Consider the following 17995-nt stretch of genomic DNA (forward strand, 5'->3'; position numbering starts at 1 on the left):
CTCTGTGCAAATAAGACACATCGGGGTGCCCCTGTGCTCAACCAAAAAATATTGCATCTCCCACTTTTCCTGGAATTGACTTTGCACATCACTAACCTTTCTCTTCACTGCAGGCTTTGATAAAGACATGTTTGGGGTTGTGGAATATATTTTTATTCAGCCGACGCACAGAGAATAATGTTATTTCCGCAATGTGTACCGTTCCGCTTTTCCTCCCTACAGCAACAAGGCGGTTTCCGCAATGTGTGTCGTTCCGCTTTCCCTCCCTACAGCAACACGGCGGTCGGCGGATAATAAAAGTACCGGGACAGCGAGCGCAAAAAAGTGACGGCTCCTGGAGTGTTATCCGGCGTCAATGAGGCAATGCAAATTAAACAAAAAAAATTAAAATAACGGTTTGAATTGTTCCAGGTTATTGGGGACTGTTATTACTGATGGACAGGTGTCGCGTTGTGACTGCAGCCAGGGACGTAAGAAAACCCTCATGTCCATGGCAACGTCTCTGTCGCTTTAACTCATTTGCCGCTTTTCCACTAATGCAGGGGTAGGCAACCCAGAACGTTGAATGAACCATTTTGGACCCAAATAACACAACACTGTCAAGCGGCATTCACATAAAACTTGCGGGCCGCACTAACATAAAACTTTCATATTAAGGCGGGGGCCGCAAAATAACGCTGCGTGTCTGAGACCCCTGATCTATACTCTTCATGGTCTCTTGCAGGTCAAAATTTTAAACTTTTGAATACTTTTTTTAAGACCATGTAGAATAAAAATGTAAGACCTATTTTACATCCAAACTGACAAAAAAGTACAAAGACAGGAAGGAAAATTAGAGGCCTGGAATGAATTGTAACATAAATAATTATTTTACAGGTCATAACATGCACCATTCGCTGGATGTTTTTCAATATATTGTGATCGCACTACGCAGGTACTTCAGTTTTTGTAGTTCTCAATAACGCCCTCAAAAATCAAAACATTTAAGAGCGAGACTGAGGTTCCATCCATCCATTTCCTCTCACTTGTCCGTCTGGAGTCGTGGGGGGTGCTGGAGCTTATCCCAGCTGCACTTAATAATAATAACTTTTTTTTGTAAGGCGCTTTTCAAGGCACATAAGGTTTCTGTACATCAAGTGGAAGCAGCATTAATTAAATTGAAGAAAAGCAACAATTTAAAAAATGTATACATTACACCCCCAAGATTTGAACCGAGCTCACAGGGGCTGGTTTTGACCCCCGGAATACTAGTTGAATAGCCTTGCCGTACACCGACAGCAGTACAAGTTGCTGTGTGTCATGGTTAGATAGGAGCTGCTTAGAGGGTGCTGGTTTTCAGAGAGCCGTGATTATTGTAACCTGCCCTGTTCCTTGTTCAAACCATCGAAAATATACCCCTCCAAAGTAGACACAGAGAGAAAAAGGACGAGGCTAATTTGGCCACGAAAGCTGTGTTTTTGAGTGATTTATGTTTTCGCTTACATGTCTAACGGCAGCACGGTGACCATTGCCTCCGTTTTAAAAATGTATCCTGTGGGTGGGCAAGCCACATGGGCTAATCAAAGGAACATTTCTTTCTGCCCGCACTCAAGTGTTTTATAAAGTTTAACTTGTAATTGAAAGAAATATATATCTATTTGTTAAATCTTTTCTCTTAAACCGGTAACATAAGCTCGCCAATGTTCTTGCTATACTTTTTGGTAAAAAAAAACTTAACCTTTAAAGAAGATGCAAATAACCTATACAATTTCTATAGCATTATCCCATTTAGAAGATATAATAAAAGTTTCCTGAAACGTGAAGAAAATACTCCATTTTGTGAGATATGTACTGCACTGGGGTCATTTTTTAAACTAGTATCATCACTCTGTGTCTGGATGTTCTCAAACATCCCAACAAGACATTAGATGCAACTATGCAACCTATAGTGGAAACGTGGGTCAAATGTGTCTGTTTCTTGTTTTGGAAACCAACAGTACTCTACTTCTCACCTGTTTGGCAACTCAGTAATGGCGTCTTCTTGCTGTTTCACAGGGACAAGAGAACAATTTTGCTCCTTCCTCTTTACTTTCTCTTCTCCCATCCGCTGCTGGGTCCGTTGCCTCCAGCGAGCCCAGACTCTCTGCAGACGACTTTGCTCTTCGTGAAGAATGGCCTGAGGGTATATGTCCAATTTCACTCGCTGCGTTGATGCTGCAAGTATCAACCGAGGGACAACATACCATCCGCTGTGACAGCATCTCGTCTTTGTGTTTCTCCGCCTGTTCCTGCCAGGTGTGCAACACCCAGGTGCACAGGCGCTGCCTGGAGATTAGCAAGGTGACAAATAATTGTTACGGAGGTCTGGACATGATGAATACAGAAAGGTGGGAAATTTACGCACGTATTGTAAACATCTGCCCTGCGTCTCCTGTCTTTCTTCAGCCTTTTCTGCAGAATAAACTCAATCCAGGAGTTCAGGTATCGTGGCAACAAGTGCTCTGCAAACCAGATATCCGCACGACACTCCAGCTCCTGCATCAAAATAGCCAATAAAAAGAAAGTGTATATGTGTTAAATGGCACACATTGATCAAATTGTCTTTTCTGACTTATAAATGTTGTTACAATGTCAGATACTTGTGTTAGCTATTTGATTCAAACTTAACTTTCAGAGACCCTGTTAAAAAATACCTAAAATTGTTCAATTTAACTTGGCAAACTTTAAATATATAAGGCCATACTTGACGGGAGAGTCTGCAAAGGTTTATATGCACACTATGATATATAGTCACATTAATTAATAACACATGACTTGGTCCCATACATCTGAAAGCACTTGGAGCCCACTCAAGTCTCTGTCTAAGAGAAAAGAGAACATTTAAAACTCTAGACAGGAAGCTCTTGCATTATCACAATGTTGTTAGTAAGTATAATATTTTAGATTTAGAACAAAATCAAAAGTTTCTGGATGCTTTCCTTATTTGTGAAGTTCTGAATGGACTAGATCCTCCACCCTTGATGGATTTTATACTGTATGTAAAAAAAACAACAGTAGGGTCAATAATACTGTATATTAGAGGCACAACATTATGGAATACTTTGTTGGAGCACATAAGAAACTGTGACACCTACCTGACATTTAAAGCAATTGATGTCAAACCAGTCATTCTCCAATAGATAAACCTTTCTTCGGTGTCTGTCGTGTTATTGTTTGTCTATTGTGTCCATATTGTCTATGTGTCCAACTGTGTGTTTGTGTTTTTCTACCTGTTTAGGACAGTGTATGCAATTTAGCCTTTGTGCTAATTGTAGCATATTTATGTTGAAGCGCTTTTTTGCTGACACATTAATTAATATGTATTGTCCTGATTCAAATAAATCATATAAAAATAAAAAACAAAACAAACAAAAAAACAGTGTTAAAGCGTCAAATCATAGGGTTCATGTATTTTGGCGTAGGCTTGTACGCAGTTTTGGAAGCTTTTGCTATTCGGCTACGTCGTGAATTAACTGCGCGGTGGACGTACTTATTTAGATATCAAGTCAAGCGCTAAACCAAAGGGGGAGGAACACACTCCCCCTCTGCTTCGGGCTATGTAGAAACACATAAAAAAAAGTAGAATACGTTTTTACAGTCTTGTCCCACATCACGCTTCAAATTCTGCAGCTTTACCACATTGTGATCATTTGGTGGTGTTTTTAAACCATATTCTACAATCTCAGATAATAGTAAAACTAGCAAGCACAAGGGAATATGAAATTAATTTTGGTCCAAAACAAATTAGCTTTAATTTTAAGTATTTCCCACTACCTTATGTTGTATATTTTTTATACTAGATTATTATTTCATTTTATGATCGATTACATCAAGAAATGTTATTTCATTTACCCAGTCAATGTCGAATCTATATATTTGTATCAAATGCTTTTGTTAGATCCATAAACACTGCTGCCACACTGTTTATGATCAATTGCATTGTTAATTTCCTCTGTGACTTCGATTAATGCCATCAGTGTTGAGATGTTAGCTTTGTATCCTAATTGTTGAAAAAAAAAGTGTTACACTTTGCTGATTAATTTGTCCAATCTGTAGGTTGTATTCAGTCACATTACTTTTTCTGGGATGCTTACGAAGGGTGAACAAAGTGGTGGTCAACCAAACCAATATGGCTACCGTACAAAAAGAGTGTGAACTGAGTATGCCAGGGGTCTAGATCTTACCAGTAAAAGCAAATACAAGCAAAAAAAAATGTCTAACTATGCAATAGAATCTATCCCTATAGGTTTTAAAAATAAGATTTCTCAAGTGATCTCCACGATTATCCATCAGTTGTGTTCCCAGACATGTTGAACTAACTCACTGAAAAAAATGCTTCTAATGAGCAAATACATCTGCAAATGGAACAAGTCATAATCCTCTTGGTAAGATATATTAAAATAAGACAAAAGTGATCTTGAAATGAGCATTTAAAACTTATTATTAGCTATACTTAATAGTATTGTGAAGTTGTGTGTCTTATAACAAACTTGTGATGCTCAAAAGTAGTATTTTTTCCCCTTAGCAAGTCACAATCTTGCTGATTGTGACTTGTATTAAGTTTGTTTAGAGATTTTGATTAGAGACTAGAAATATATACTTGGTGAGATTGCGATTTTTTTTCCAGTGCTAGTGCTCCAGAAGTCATTCTACACGACAGAGCAGATAACAACTTTGCAAACATCTTTGTCTGTGGTTGGATCAAATACATTTGTAAAAAAGATTCTCCCGGATACAACATGCATTGTTTTTGCTTATGTGGGGATGCATTTTATGGTTTAACTTTGTGTTTTGTGAAGACGCGTCCTCGCCAACAAAAGTGCGTGTAGGACTCAATAGCCTCGATTCGCTAACTCGATAGTGGATAGGAGTTATTGTGATGTAGAGAAATCCCATATTTTTACCAATTTTCCCAGGCGATTTCCCATATTTTTTAAATGCAAATGTTGACGCTCCTCTGAGCCACAGTATGAGAAACACATAATAAAAGTGTTTGTGAAATACACTGATGTTTTTTGGTGCTAAATTAAGCATACAAACATGTCGCGACTGGTTTCCTAAAAATAAAAATAAAACATTTAATTAAAGCCTTGTTTACCGACATGTAATATTCATGTTTAGCTAACGTTTTTCGGCAAATGAATATCGGCTCAAATTAGCGGTTATCAGCCCCCTTGACTACTAATAATCGCAAACCATATCAGTCGATCTCTAACGCGTGCACCAACACATACCCACTGTACCCTCCAGTATGTTACAGAGTACAGTTGCATGTCTGTTGCAAACTAGGAGTGAAACACTCAAAATGCTTCACCTAGTTAGCGAGCTACACAGTCATTTTGTTAATGATTTCTTTCTTTAATTTAATGAATACCATCCACTTTTTCTTCTCAGCACTTACTTTCTACCTTCCTTCCCATTGTTGGAAAAACAGAGTTATGTCCATCTCTAGCTATAGGATAATGGTAGTGAGTAAGAAAATATGTTTTGGTTGGATCTTATGGGGTTCACAGCCGGATTCACTATGCTAAGTAGCAGTGCGTAATCTTGGACCCAAAAAACAGGAAATCATAACAATTAGCTGAGAGAAGGCTTGTATACAAAAATCTCTCAAGCTGGTGCAATCGTATCCCGAGTCACCACTGCACTTTCTTCATCCCAAGATGTGTACAGGATAGCGAGTAAGAAAAGATGTTTTGGTGGATCTTACGGGGTTCACAGCCGGATTCACTATGCTAAGTAGCAGTGTGGAATCTTGGACCCAAAAAACAAAGAATCATAACAATTAGCTGAGAGAAAGCTTGTATACAAAAAACTCTCAAGCTGGTGCGATCGTGTCCCGAGTCACCACTGCACTTTCTTCATCCCGAGATGTGTACAGGGTAAATTTGCAATCTTCCCCTCTCAGCCATAACTCTTGGATTAGGCAGCCTCCTCCTGACTGCGCTGACTCTGTTGCAATTGGTCAGGGGTCGACTCCTGTTCCTTGTCCTCCGCTCAAAGCTGCATAGAGACACACCCCCCTTAAGCGATTACGTGCTTATGGTTATCAGCAAACAACAAAGAAGAATTTAATGTTGAATATAATTTGAAAAATATTGGAGAATCCATCGTGGAACCATGCTTTGTCGAGAGCAGAGGAACAGCGATTGTAAAGTAGGTCTTCGGCTCCCCAAAAATAACAAATCTTAAAATTGCTGCCTTACACTAGTTTATATACACAATTTCAACAACAAAAATAACACTTAATGGCTTTTTTTTTTTCAAACGACAACCAGTACTCAGTAGCAGTCTCGGGTTAGCACTGGGCACCAGCAAGTTGCTGCAATCTTGTTTAAAACAGTCGGACTTGGGACCTGTTCACATGGGAACGTTTTTAGGTGGGAACGGTAAAGTATTTTACCATTCAGTCTTTTATACACACTGGAACACCAGTGTGAGAAAGTCTGATAACACTGTCTTGTCGTTATCATGTGGACAAGAAATACCAAGAAAATTACAAACCCTGTTTCCATATGAGTTGGGAAATTGTGTTAGATGTAAATATAAACAGAATACAATGATTTGCAAATCCTTTTCAACCCATATTCAATTGAATGCACTACAAAGACAAGATATTTGTTGTTCAAACTCATAAACTTTATTTTTTTTTTGCAAATAATAATTACCTTAGAATTTCATGGCTGCAACACGTACCAAAGTAGTTGGGAAAGAGCATGTTCACCACTGTGTTACATCACCTTTTCTTTTAACAACACTCAATAAACGTTTGGGAACTGAGGAAACTAATTGTTGAAGCTTTTAAAGTGTAATTCTTTCCTATTCTTGTTTTATGTAGAGCTTAAGTCGTTCAACAGTCCAGGTTCTCCGCGGTCGTATTTTACGCTTCATAATGCGGCAGGCATTTTCGATAGGAGACAGGTCTGAACTGCAGGCGGGCCAGGAAAGTACCCGCACTCTTTTTTTTACGAAGCCACGCCGTTGTAACACGTGCTGAATGTGGCTTGGCATTGTCTTGCCGAAATAAGCAGGAGCGTCCATGAAAAAGATGGCGCTTAGATGGCAGCATATGTTGTTCCAAAACCTGTATGTACCTTTCAGCATTAATAGTGCCTTCACAGATGTGTAAGTTACCCATGCCTTGGGCACTAATGCACCCCCATACCATCACAGATGCTGGCTTTTGAACTTTGCAACGATAAAAGTCTGGATGGTTCGCTTCCCCTTTGGTCCGGATGACACGATGTCGAATATTTCCAAAAACAATTTGAAATGTGGACTCGTCACTTGTTGCTGGCATGAAATTCTAAAGTTAATGATTATTTGCAAAAAAAAAAATGTTAATCAGTTTGAACATCAAATGTCGTCTTTGTAGCATATTCGACTGAAAATGGGTTGAAAAAGATTTGCAAATCATTGTATTCCGTTTATTTACATCTAACATAATTTCCCAACTCATATGGAAACGGGGTTTGTACTATTTTTTGAAAACGATGACATCACCACACTGTCATGTGACCAGAAAAAAGAAATAAGGCACGTAGCATCTGCTAACAACAATGGTACACAACAAAGTTGTGTTTGTGTTGTAGTTATTTCTTTTAGAAGTGTGGCAACAAAGACAGACTATATTACACGTCATATTATTTTAAATATTACCAGAATGTCAAGCTAGGAACACCAGAAGAATAAGTTTGTGCTTTATTGTCTCCTTTACTCCTGTTTACTACTGTGAAAACCAGCGTTTAATATTGTAACTTTTGTTTCTGACTTTCTGCTGTGCACTATGGACACCTCCGTCCCATGCACACAGCACTCTCCTTAATTCATCTCTTTTGTGGTCCAAATCGCCCCTGCTATATTTTCATTCTAGTCCTGTGTTTTTCAACCTTTTTTCAGTGATGTACCCCCTGTGAACATATTTTTCATTCAAGTACCCTCTAATCAGAGCAAAGCATTTTTGGTTGAAAAAAAGAGATAAAGAAGTAAAATACAGCACTATGTCATCAGTTTCTGATTTATTAAATTCTATAACAGTGCAAAATATTGCTCATTTGTAGTGGTCTTTCTTGAACTAATTGGAAAAAAATATATTAAAAAAACTAAAAACTTGTTGAAAAATAAACAAGTGATTCAATTATAAATAAAGATTTCTACACATAGAAGTAATCATCAACTTAAAGTGCCCTCTTTGGGGATTGTAATAGAGATCCATCTGGATAAGCTTGGACCTTAAATCCTACTGAATAGCTCTTAATCGTTTTCCCTTTATGCAAATTCAAATTACGGGTTTTGAAATCAGCCTCCTCCATTTTGAAAATGATGACAGGGGAAGTGTCACTCGTGACGTCACAAGTTTGACCAGGCAGTAATACTAAGCATGCGCTAATTATTTTGGGAATCGAGTTTGACCCGGCAGTAATTCAAGGCAGGCGCATACTATATGCCCTGCGCCAATTCATGGAAATACGGTAATTCTAAACATTTCTTCACAAAAAAAGAAATCTTTAACATCAATATTTATGGAATATGTCCACAAAAAAATCTAGCTGTCAACACAGAATATTGCATTGTTGCATTTCTTTTCACAGTTTATGGATTTACATTCATATTTTGTTGAAATATCATTCAAATATTTTTTTTAAATCTCACGAACCCCTTGGCATACCTTCAAGTACCCCCATGGGTACGCATACCCCCATTTGAGAACCACTGTTCTAGTCAACATTCATACTTTTTTCTACAGTGATCTAGATAAGATGTTAAGTTTCAATTCACCATTGTGTCCAAAATGAAATACCTGCATGTGTCTTCGCTCTGCGAGTTTCTCCCTCCAGTGGTCGTAAAAGCGACCCAACAAGGTCATGCTGCCAAGAAAAATAAAAAAAAAGACAAAAACCCGCAGCGGTGAAATTTAGTAGGTTAATTTAACAGCGCCACATAGCAGAAAATTATGAAAAAGGGGACAAGTAAAGCACCGGTAGTTGGTCAGCGCCATGTCTGTCAGGGCTTGGAAAGGTTCATCTTCAGCCTCTTCCAACCTGTCTTTCCACAGCCCCCAATATCTATTGATCACCTGTGTGAAATATTAAAACAAGGCATACATGGATTTAACTGACACAAGCCACAACACTAAGTACACTAGCACAATCCAATGTAGAACAATTAAAGGTGTAACCGTAAACCGTAATCACAGTTTTAAAAGCATGTTTAATTTCATTTTGGGTCCAGTATAGGATGCCTTTGTTCTGCATCGAATGATCTGTACCAAAAAAACATAATACGAAAACATGTACCGTTAATCCCTTGATCCAACATATAGGCTACCTTCAATGTCATTGACAATGTCAATGACATCCATGAAATATCAACACCAGAGTCGGGGACAAAAATATGGATATGGCAATATATCATAATACTTTTTCTAACAATATAATATTGATTCTCAATGTCTTTTTTATATATATTTTCAAATATATATATATATATATATATATATATATATATATATATATATATATATATATATATATATATATATATATATATATATAAATAAATATATATATAAATAAAAGACATTTTTGACATTTCAGTGGCAATAAACTTTATCCACTTTCACAACAATTTGCAATAAATTGAACCCTTGTTCATCACTCTTAATTAGTTCTGGACATGACCGTGGTCAATTCATTTCTGCAAAGTAGGAATTATTCATTTAAATATTTAATATTTCAAAGCCTAGTCCATAACAAAAGCTGTTTATGACTTTCTAAATACGGTGCATTTCTCAACATTATGAGAGCCCTCTAAACATGAAATAACACTAACAAAGTCACCTTTACACTCCTTTAATCCAATATAGTAAATGCTGCCTTAGGCTGAGCCAATCAGTGGCCACAATGCTGAACAGCAAATTGATAAGTTTGGTCTAGTCTTGTAGTCAATACTACTGTAGTATTGATATTTTTAGTCCATTTAACCATTATTTTAATACCTGAAAATTCTCAATTTAGGCTGACAATAGGTAGAATGTACATGAAAAAAGTGTAGCTGCAAACTTCAAAGTGATATATACCAAAGGATGGCTGTAAATCATTTAAGTCACATTGTTTTTGGAGTTTGGGTTGTGTGTGGAGAAAAAGACTGCTGCAAATCAATTCAGTCAACATTATGCAGCAGGAAGATGCTTTGACAAGACATGATGTCGTCAAACTGTAAAACTGAATTCAAAGTGTGTTCTAAAACTACGAGCAGCATAGTAGAAAACATTTTAAGATAAAGACTAGTGGTGCAATAGTATAGGTAACCCACAGTACGGTTTGTACCTTGGTTTTTGGACCACTGATTTGGTTAATTTTTAGTACGTCATTTATGTTTAAGGTGAAAAGTTTTTCCCCAAAATGTCTCTCAAAAGTATAATTTGTGTACTGATAAGACATATTTTAAACACCTTCAAATGGTAAATTACAACATATTTATGCACTAATTGTACATCAGTGCTTCTCACCAGTGGTTTGGCAGCGGTTCGCACAATCACAATGGCAAGCGGTGACCCAACTTGCACACATTTATTACGGGTAAGTCAAATACCTTATAGCTTGAATTTGAAGTAGTGAAAAATAAAACTGTGCCAGCATAAGTCCAACAATTACTTTATAGTTTTTATCCACATATTGAGAAAAACAACATTTTAAATCAGAAACTAAGAAGTGTCTGTAGTTTTTCAGATATGGTATAAATGAGGAGTTGAATCAGAGCAAACATAAATATTAAGTGTGAATAAAACATATATAAACATAAAAACATATTATTCTTCTGATTAACTCAGTTTGGCCCAATAGTTCAGTCACATAGTTTTACCTGCAACTCCACATTGTAGGCAGAATTGGTTCAGGCAATGAGCAGCACTCATGAATGGTGAGATGCTGTCTCTCGCGAGAGGGTTCAACAGATTTGAATAAAGACATTGTTCCTTTAAATTGTGGACTTTTACCTTTTCTGCTCGTGCTGTGCATAATTTTTTTTTTTTGTTGTTGAAGACCGGGGGCATAAGGTGAGGTATGGGTAGAGGCTTGAACAGTGCCTAAACACTTGGCCGCAGGGAAGGCTTTATGCTACCTGCACAAGTGTGCTTGCACACTTCAAAATAAATTACAAAAACAAAACACTGCGGTCCACTAGGGTGGACTGTCCCGTGCAGAGCAGACTAAACACTCCTGTATTTTACTGTGTATAGTTGCATCTTTAAAAAAACGATAAAGTATCAATAACAGAAATTTTAAAAACTTTTTTTGGGTGTTTACAATATTTGTGTGTTTCATTATTTGCAGGGTTTTGGAATGTAACCCCCATTCAGAGGGTGGATATATTGTATGTGTATTTACACTATCATCAAATGCCAGTTACTTACAGTCTGGTAATGATGTTGGACAGCCGCCTCATTGTTCAGACGCCGTGCTCTGTTCTGGCTCACATTGAACGACATGCCCTGCAGTACGGCACGCTGAAAGAAGAACACACATCAGTAATCATTAACCAAGACTCTTCTCCAGATCATACCTGCAGGTGCTGATGGTGGTGTTGACTGGCCATTTGGTCTCGGCCTGCTTTTTCTTTGCGCCGTCTCACATCTGCGGAGGAGCTTAAGAATGAAACTGGTAGATCCGAGTTGGCAGTAAAAGCTAAATTTAAAAAAAAGAGGATACAGGCCCTCCATTTCAACACTGCTCGACGCTGAGTGCACCGAATGGTCAGCTGCTCCGCCACTTGCAAACGCTTCTCCTCGCTGTGTTTACGAAGCCACGCAATCCTCCACACTTCCCAGCTCTGCCTCATCAAGTGAAGATGGGCAGTGTGCATAGCCACAGCTGAATGACCAAGAGAAAAAATTCATTCTGAACGGTGACGCTTTTACAAAAATGACTTAAAAGATCTCCGAGATAACCTTGCAACTGTTTCTTGTGCTGGCGAGAGGAGACAACAGATTGCCACTGAATCAGCCATTTCTTTTTCCCGCTGCTGATGTAGTGAAGAGAGGCTTTGGATTCATTCTCTCTTTTGGAACAAATAGCAAAGTGCCTCTTTTTCCACTGATGAAAAGCCTTTCCCAAAAGAAAACAAGAAAGAGGTTAACACACTAGGGATGGGATTTATGGCTCTGTGAAGACGCTTGGATCTTTAGGAGCCGTTACGTTCAAAAGAGTGGCTTGTTATTATATTTAGTTTTTTAAAACTGTTTTTATTTTATTTTTCATGAAGGACACAATCCTAAGTATCATTAGAAACATTTTTTTTCACAAATATTACTCTGTGGGTGAGACTATTTTAAAATATTGGATATAATTGTATGTTGGTTTTTTGGGGGGTTTTTCTTGACATCCTTTCCAGCCACCCAGGCAAATCATATTGTTGATGTAGATACGCATATTTGCTGTACATATTTGCTTTACAAAAGAGAAGTGTGGGAATACTTCTTTTGTTGCCTTATTTATACTTGACTTTATTAAATGAATATATTTAGTGTTTGGCACAGCTGGACCGCAGCAGGAGGGGACAGAAAGAAGAAAAAAAAGTACATGGGGGAAATTGCGGGGACAAGAACAGATAGTACAGAAAGGGACCACAACAATAACAAAAACAACAAAAACATCAGCAAATGCGATAACAAAAATTATAACAAAGAAGAACCAATAAATTAAGTAGATATAATAATAATAATACAGAAATGACAATGAACATTATTGCACACAAATGGAGCACTACAACTACAATAGAAATAACACTATTAATAATGAATAATAATAATAATAATAATAATAATAATTACCTCTATTATCAACATTACAATCACTTGAAATGCAACAATACATTAATGTAAGGAATACTTAAATTACAAAAAACAGAAGATAAGGGGGGTGGAAAGACGAGCGGACTATATTAACCTTGTATATTCCTTTAAAGGCGGCACGGCTTGCAGTCAGTGATCAGATCAATGCAAACATCAGTGCAAAGATAAGTAAGGAAACTCCAACTGGTGTGCTGGCTGGAAAATATCACTCCAAAATAATCCCCAACAGGACTTCAGATAAAACAGTTACCAAGTTGAGAGCAAATATACATACACTCAAAATGTTAATGTATGATATTCTGACAATAAAATTGAATTTGTGTCCACATATTGGGGTACATCCCATCCATCCATTTTCTACCGCTTATTCCCTTTCGGGGTCGCGGGGGGCGCTGGTGCCTATCTCAGCTACAATCGGGCGGAAGGCGGGGTACACCCTGGACAAGTCGCCACCTCATCGCAGGGCCAACACAGATAGACAACATTCACACTCACATTCACACATTAGGGCCAATTTAGTGTTGCCAATCAACCTATCCCCAGGTGCATGTCTTTGGAAGTGGGAGGAAGCCGGAGTACCCGGAGGGAACCCATGCAGTCACGGGGAGAACGTGCAAACTCCACACAGAAAGATCCCAACCCTGGATTTGAACCCAGGACTGCAGGAACTTCTTATTGTGAGGCAGACGCACTAAACCCTCTGCCACCGTGAAGCTATTGGGGTACATCTAAGGTTAATTTAAATTGTGCAACCAAGTAATAACCTGTGATTAATCATGATAACCAAGAATCAAAAGTGTAATTCTTCTAATTGAAAATATAATTTGACAGCCTTAAGGAGGGGCCCTGGGGATGCAGGGGTTTTGCACCCAACCACCACCGAAAACAGTTTGAAAAGAAAAAAAAGATATCATGATTGCACTTAACAGAACAACAACAATGTAAAAATATCACCCTTTTAATAAATAATTTCAATCATGAATACATCTCCTCTGCGACGGATGCATCCACGTCCGTGCCAGTGTAAAAGAAGCCAGTCAGCTTTAAGTAAAGTGCTGGCGATCCGGAAGACTGCCTGTGTTTTAGCTCAATAGTCATACACACAGGCAAAGTGCGTTCGAGCCCCGCTCGCAGCAGTAGAAAAACACAGCCCAGCCGAGAGAGAGGGAAGACAATCACTGGACAAAGCTAATTGTTTGCAAAAAATAACAAAGTTGACCAGTTTGAACGTTAAGTATCTTGTCTCTGCAGTGTATTCAATTGAATATAAGTTGAAAAAAGATTTGAAAAGCATTGTATTCTGTTTTTATTTATGATTTCCACAACGTGCCAATTTCACTGGTTTTGGGGTTAGTACATAAAAGTGCCTTTTGGAGACACACTCTGGCATCAAAACAGTGCAAACTCAGCTTGTGCTGTTTCTCTCTGTGTGCGTAGTTCCTTTCCCTTTTGGAACTTGCTTTGGGGCGAGTATCTTCAACACGGAGCAGCGTCTCTCCTCCTTTCTGCTTTTTCACTTTAAAATGTGACAGTCGAACAGTGTATACCTTCTGAATAGCATTAAAGTCATTAGATATGTGTGTATTTTGTCATTTAATATACAGGTGTCACATAATAATTACAATATCGGGCAAATGTTCACTTATTTCAGCAATTTGATTTACAAGGTGAAACTAATAAATGACATAGGCTCAGAAACATGCAACTCAAGCTATCTAAAACCTTCTTTAGACATAATATTGATGATTATTGGTTAAAGCTTATGAAATATTCAAACTGAAAATCTTAGAAATGTTGGGGTTTTCAAAAACCGTAAGCCATGATCATCAAAATTAGAACAAATTAAGGTTTGATGTATCTCACGTTGTAACTAATGAGTTTATATCACATATTCATGTTACATTTGAAGTTGAATTGCTGACATGAAAGGACCTTTGTACAAACCCCGTTTCCATATGAGTTGGGGAAATGTGTTAGATGTAAATATAAACGGAATACAATGATTTACAAATCATTTTCAACCCATATTCAGTTGAATATGCTACAAAGACAACATATTTGATGTTCAAACTGATAAAAAAAAATTTTTTTTGCAAATAAACATTAACTTTAAGATTTGATGCCAGCAACACGTGACAAAGAAGTTGGGAAAGGTGGCAATAAATACTGATAAAGTTGAGAAGAGCTCATCAAACACTTATATGGAACATCCCACAGGTGTGCAGGGTAATAGGGAACAGTTGGGTGCCATGATTGGGTATAAAAGCAGCTTACATGAAATGCTAAGTAATTCACAAACAAGGATGGGGCGAGGGTCACCACTTTCTAAGCAAATTGTCGAACAGTTTTAGAACAACATTTCTCAACGAGCTATTGCAAGGAATTTAGGGATTTTGCCATTTACGGTCCGTAAAATCATCAACAAGTTCAGAGAATCTGGAGAAATCATTGCATGTAAGCGATGATATTACGGACTTTTGATCCCTCAGGCAGTACTGCATCAAAAACCCGACATCAGTGTGTAAAGGATATCACCACATGGGCTCAGGAACACTTCATAAAACCACTGTCAGTAACTACAGTTGGTCGCTACATCTGTAAGTGCAAGTTAAAACTCTACTATGCAAAGCCAAACCCATTTATCAACAATATCCTGAAACGCCGCCGGCTTGGCTGGGCCTAAGCTCACCTAAGATGGACTGATGCAAAGTAGAAAGGTGTTCTGTGGTCTGACGAGTCCACATTTCAAGTTATATTTGGAAACAGAGGACGTGGTGTCCTCCAGAACAAAGAGGAAAATAACCATTCGGATTGTTATAGGCGCAAAGTTCAAAAGCTAGCATCTGTGATGGTATGGGGGTTTATTAGTCTCCTAGGCATGGGTAACTTACACATCAGTGAAGGCACCATTAATGCTAAAAGTTCCATACAGGTTTTGGAGCAACATATGTTGTCATCCAAGCAACGTTATCATGGGCGCACCTGCTTATTTCAGCAAGACAAGTGTTACAACAGCGTGGCTTCCTAAAAAAAGAATGCAGATACATTCCTAGCCCGCATGCAGTCCAGACCTGTCTCCCATCGAAAATGTGTGGCGCATTATGAAGCATAAAATACGACAGGGGAGACTCAGGACTGTTGAACGACTGAAGCTCTACATAAAATAAGAATGGGAACGATTTCCACTTTCAAAGCTTCAACAATTAGTTTCCTCAGTTCCCAAACGTTTATTGAGTGTTGTTAAAAGAAAAAGTGATGTAACACAGTGGTGAACATGCCCTTTCCTAACTACTTTGGCACGTGTTGCAGCTATGAAATTCTAAGTTAATTATTATTTGCAAAAAAAAATAAAGTTTATGAGTTTGAACATCAAATATCTTGTCTTTGTAGTGCATTCATTTGAATATAGGTTGAAAAGGATTTGCAAATCATTGTATTCTGTTTATATTTACATCTAACACAATTTTCCAACTCATATGGAAACGGGGTTTGTATATTCAATTTTTTCAGTTCTCAATTCTGCTTAATGATTAATGGGATAGGCTCCAGAAACCCCTTGACCCTGAGAGGAACAAGCGGTCGAAAATGGATGTATGGAAGGGTTTCTGGAGGTTTTTTCGAGGGTTTTATGGGCGCAATATAGGACTTTCGATATGTTGATTCAGTTGTTCGCTATTTATTTCCGATTTTGAACAATAAAAAAAGCCAAGTACAGTATATGTGTTCTTGTCTTATATATGCATTGTGAATTATAGACAGCACATCTCTTTGCAATGTTTGCATATTTCCAGTATGACTGATCTGATGATATGGTCATAGTGCAGAAGTACGACCTCAAATCTACGGAAAATGCTGAAGCTACTCGGAACGGAAATGGCCGTCTGAAATTGTGGTATTTTTTAGGGGTGTAACGGTACACAAAAATTTCGGTTTGGTACGTACCTCGGTTTAGAGGTCACGGTTCGGTTCATTTTTGTTACAGTAAGAAAACAACAAAATATTAATTTTTTGATCATTTATTTACCAAATTTGTAAACAATGGCTTTATCCTTTTAACATTGGGAACACTATAATAATTCTGCCCACGTTAATCAACATTAAACTGCCTCAACTTGTTGCTCAGATTAAATAAAATGACAAAACTTTTCGTCTACATATAAAAAGTGCAACATTAAACAGTTTCAAGTCAACTCATTATGCTTAATTTATTACAGCATTTGGGAAGCCTGTAGTTGATTTTTATTATGTAAATCTTATATTTTTATCAACATGTGATAGCAGGGACCCTGCCATTCAAAATAGGCTGCTACATTACCAATGATTAATGTAACTATAGCTGAAAAAATAGCACAATAGCAATAGGAGAGACTATTCATCCCTGAACACCATGAAGTTCATGTAGGCTTAATGATGCAGTTACATTATTATATCACTAGCATACACACACACGCACGCACACACGCACACACACAGCAAAATGAGCTAACGTTACGCTAAAAAATAATGAGCCTTCACCTCAAGCCAGGACTGCGAGCGAGCTGAGCTGCAGTTTGTTTCTCGAACGTCATCTAAAACGTTGACCTGGGAGGTGGTTATTATAATTTGGGGAGAGTCCGCTGTTCACCTGCTAAACACCTATCTGCTCAACGCTGAAGCGCTGACTACATGCGCTCTGAATACGCACTGCTGATTGGTTGTTACAGCTCTGAATACGCACTGCTGATTGGCTGTTTCCACTATATAGGTAAACAATCAGTTGGTTGTGTGGGTGGGACAATGCTGGGTGCTGTGTAGGAGACAGAGGCAGAACGGAACGGAGCAGCTTGTTAAGACTTAATCTTAGGCGGCTACTTCATATGTTCGTATGGAAACTCGTTCGGTACACCTCCGAACCGAACCGGAACCCCTGTACCGAAACGGTTCAATACAAATACACGTACCAATACACCCCTAGTATTTTGTAATGTTTAGATGGTATTTTCATAAACTTTGCAGATTGTCATACATTGCAACGCAATTGAGCATATAAATTCAACTTATTTTTACATTCTACTGGTACTTTAAAGTACAGACACACCAAATGTGGCTCAGTAAAAACACTTTTAAACTATCTAAAGTCTGGCATCA

General features: G+C 38.0%; 1 protein-coding gene across 9 annotated transcripts in view; it reads right to left on the reverse strand.

Annotated features, from left to right (window-relative positions):
• Nucleotides 1-17995, reverse strand: part of sfi1 (SFI1 centrin binding protein) — a 48474-nt gene that overhangs the window by 28452 nt on the left and 2027 nt on the right. For all 9 annotated transcript variants that reach the window (XM_061874382.1, XM_061874380.1, XM_061874379.1 and 6 more), the window contains 9 exons: nucleotides 11966-12122; nucleotides 11727-11888; nucleotides 11581-11651; nucleotides 11432-11524; nucleotides 8997-9094; nucleotides 8819-8885; nucleotides 2384-2514; nucleotides 2223-2304; nucleotides 1992-2155 (listed from right to left, as the gene is read on the reverse strand). In XM_061874382.1, coding sequence (XP_061730366.1) covers nucleotides 1992-2155; nucleotides 2223-2304; nucleotides 2384-2514; nucleotides 8819-8885; nucleotides 8997-9094; nucleotides 11432-11524; nucleotides 11581-11651; nucleotides 11727-11888; nucleotides 11966-12122 — 1025 coding nt within the window. The remainder of the gene's footprint in view (nucleotides 1-1991; nucleotides 2156-2222; nucleotides 2305-2383; nucleotides 2515-8818; nucleotides 8886-8996; nucleotides 9095-11431; nucleotides 11525-11580; nucleotides 11652-11726; nucleotides 11889-11965; nucleotides 12123-17995) is intronic.

Source organism: Nerophis ophidion, linkage group LG16, assembly GCF_033978795.1.
Source record: "Nerophis ophidion isolate RoL-2023_Sa linkage group LG16, RoL_Noph_v1.0, whole genome shotgun sequence".
NCBI classification, from domain to species: Eukaryota; Metazoa; Chordata; class Actinopteri; order Syngnathiformes; family Syngnathidae; genus Nerophis; species Nerophis ophidion.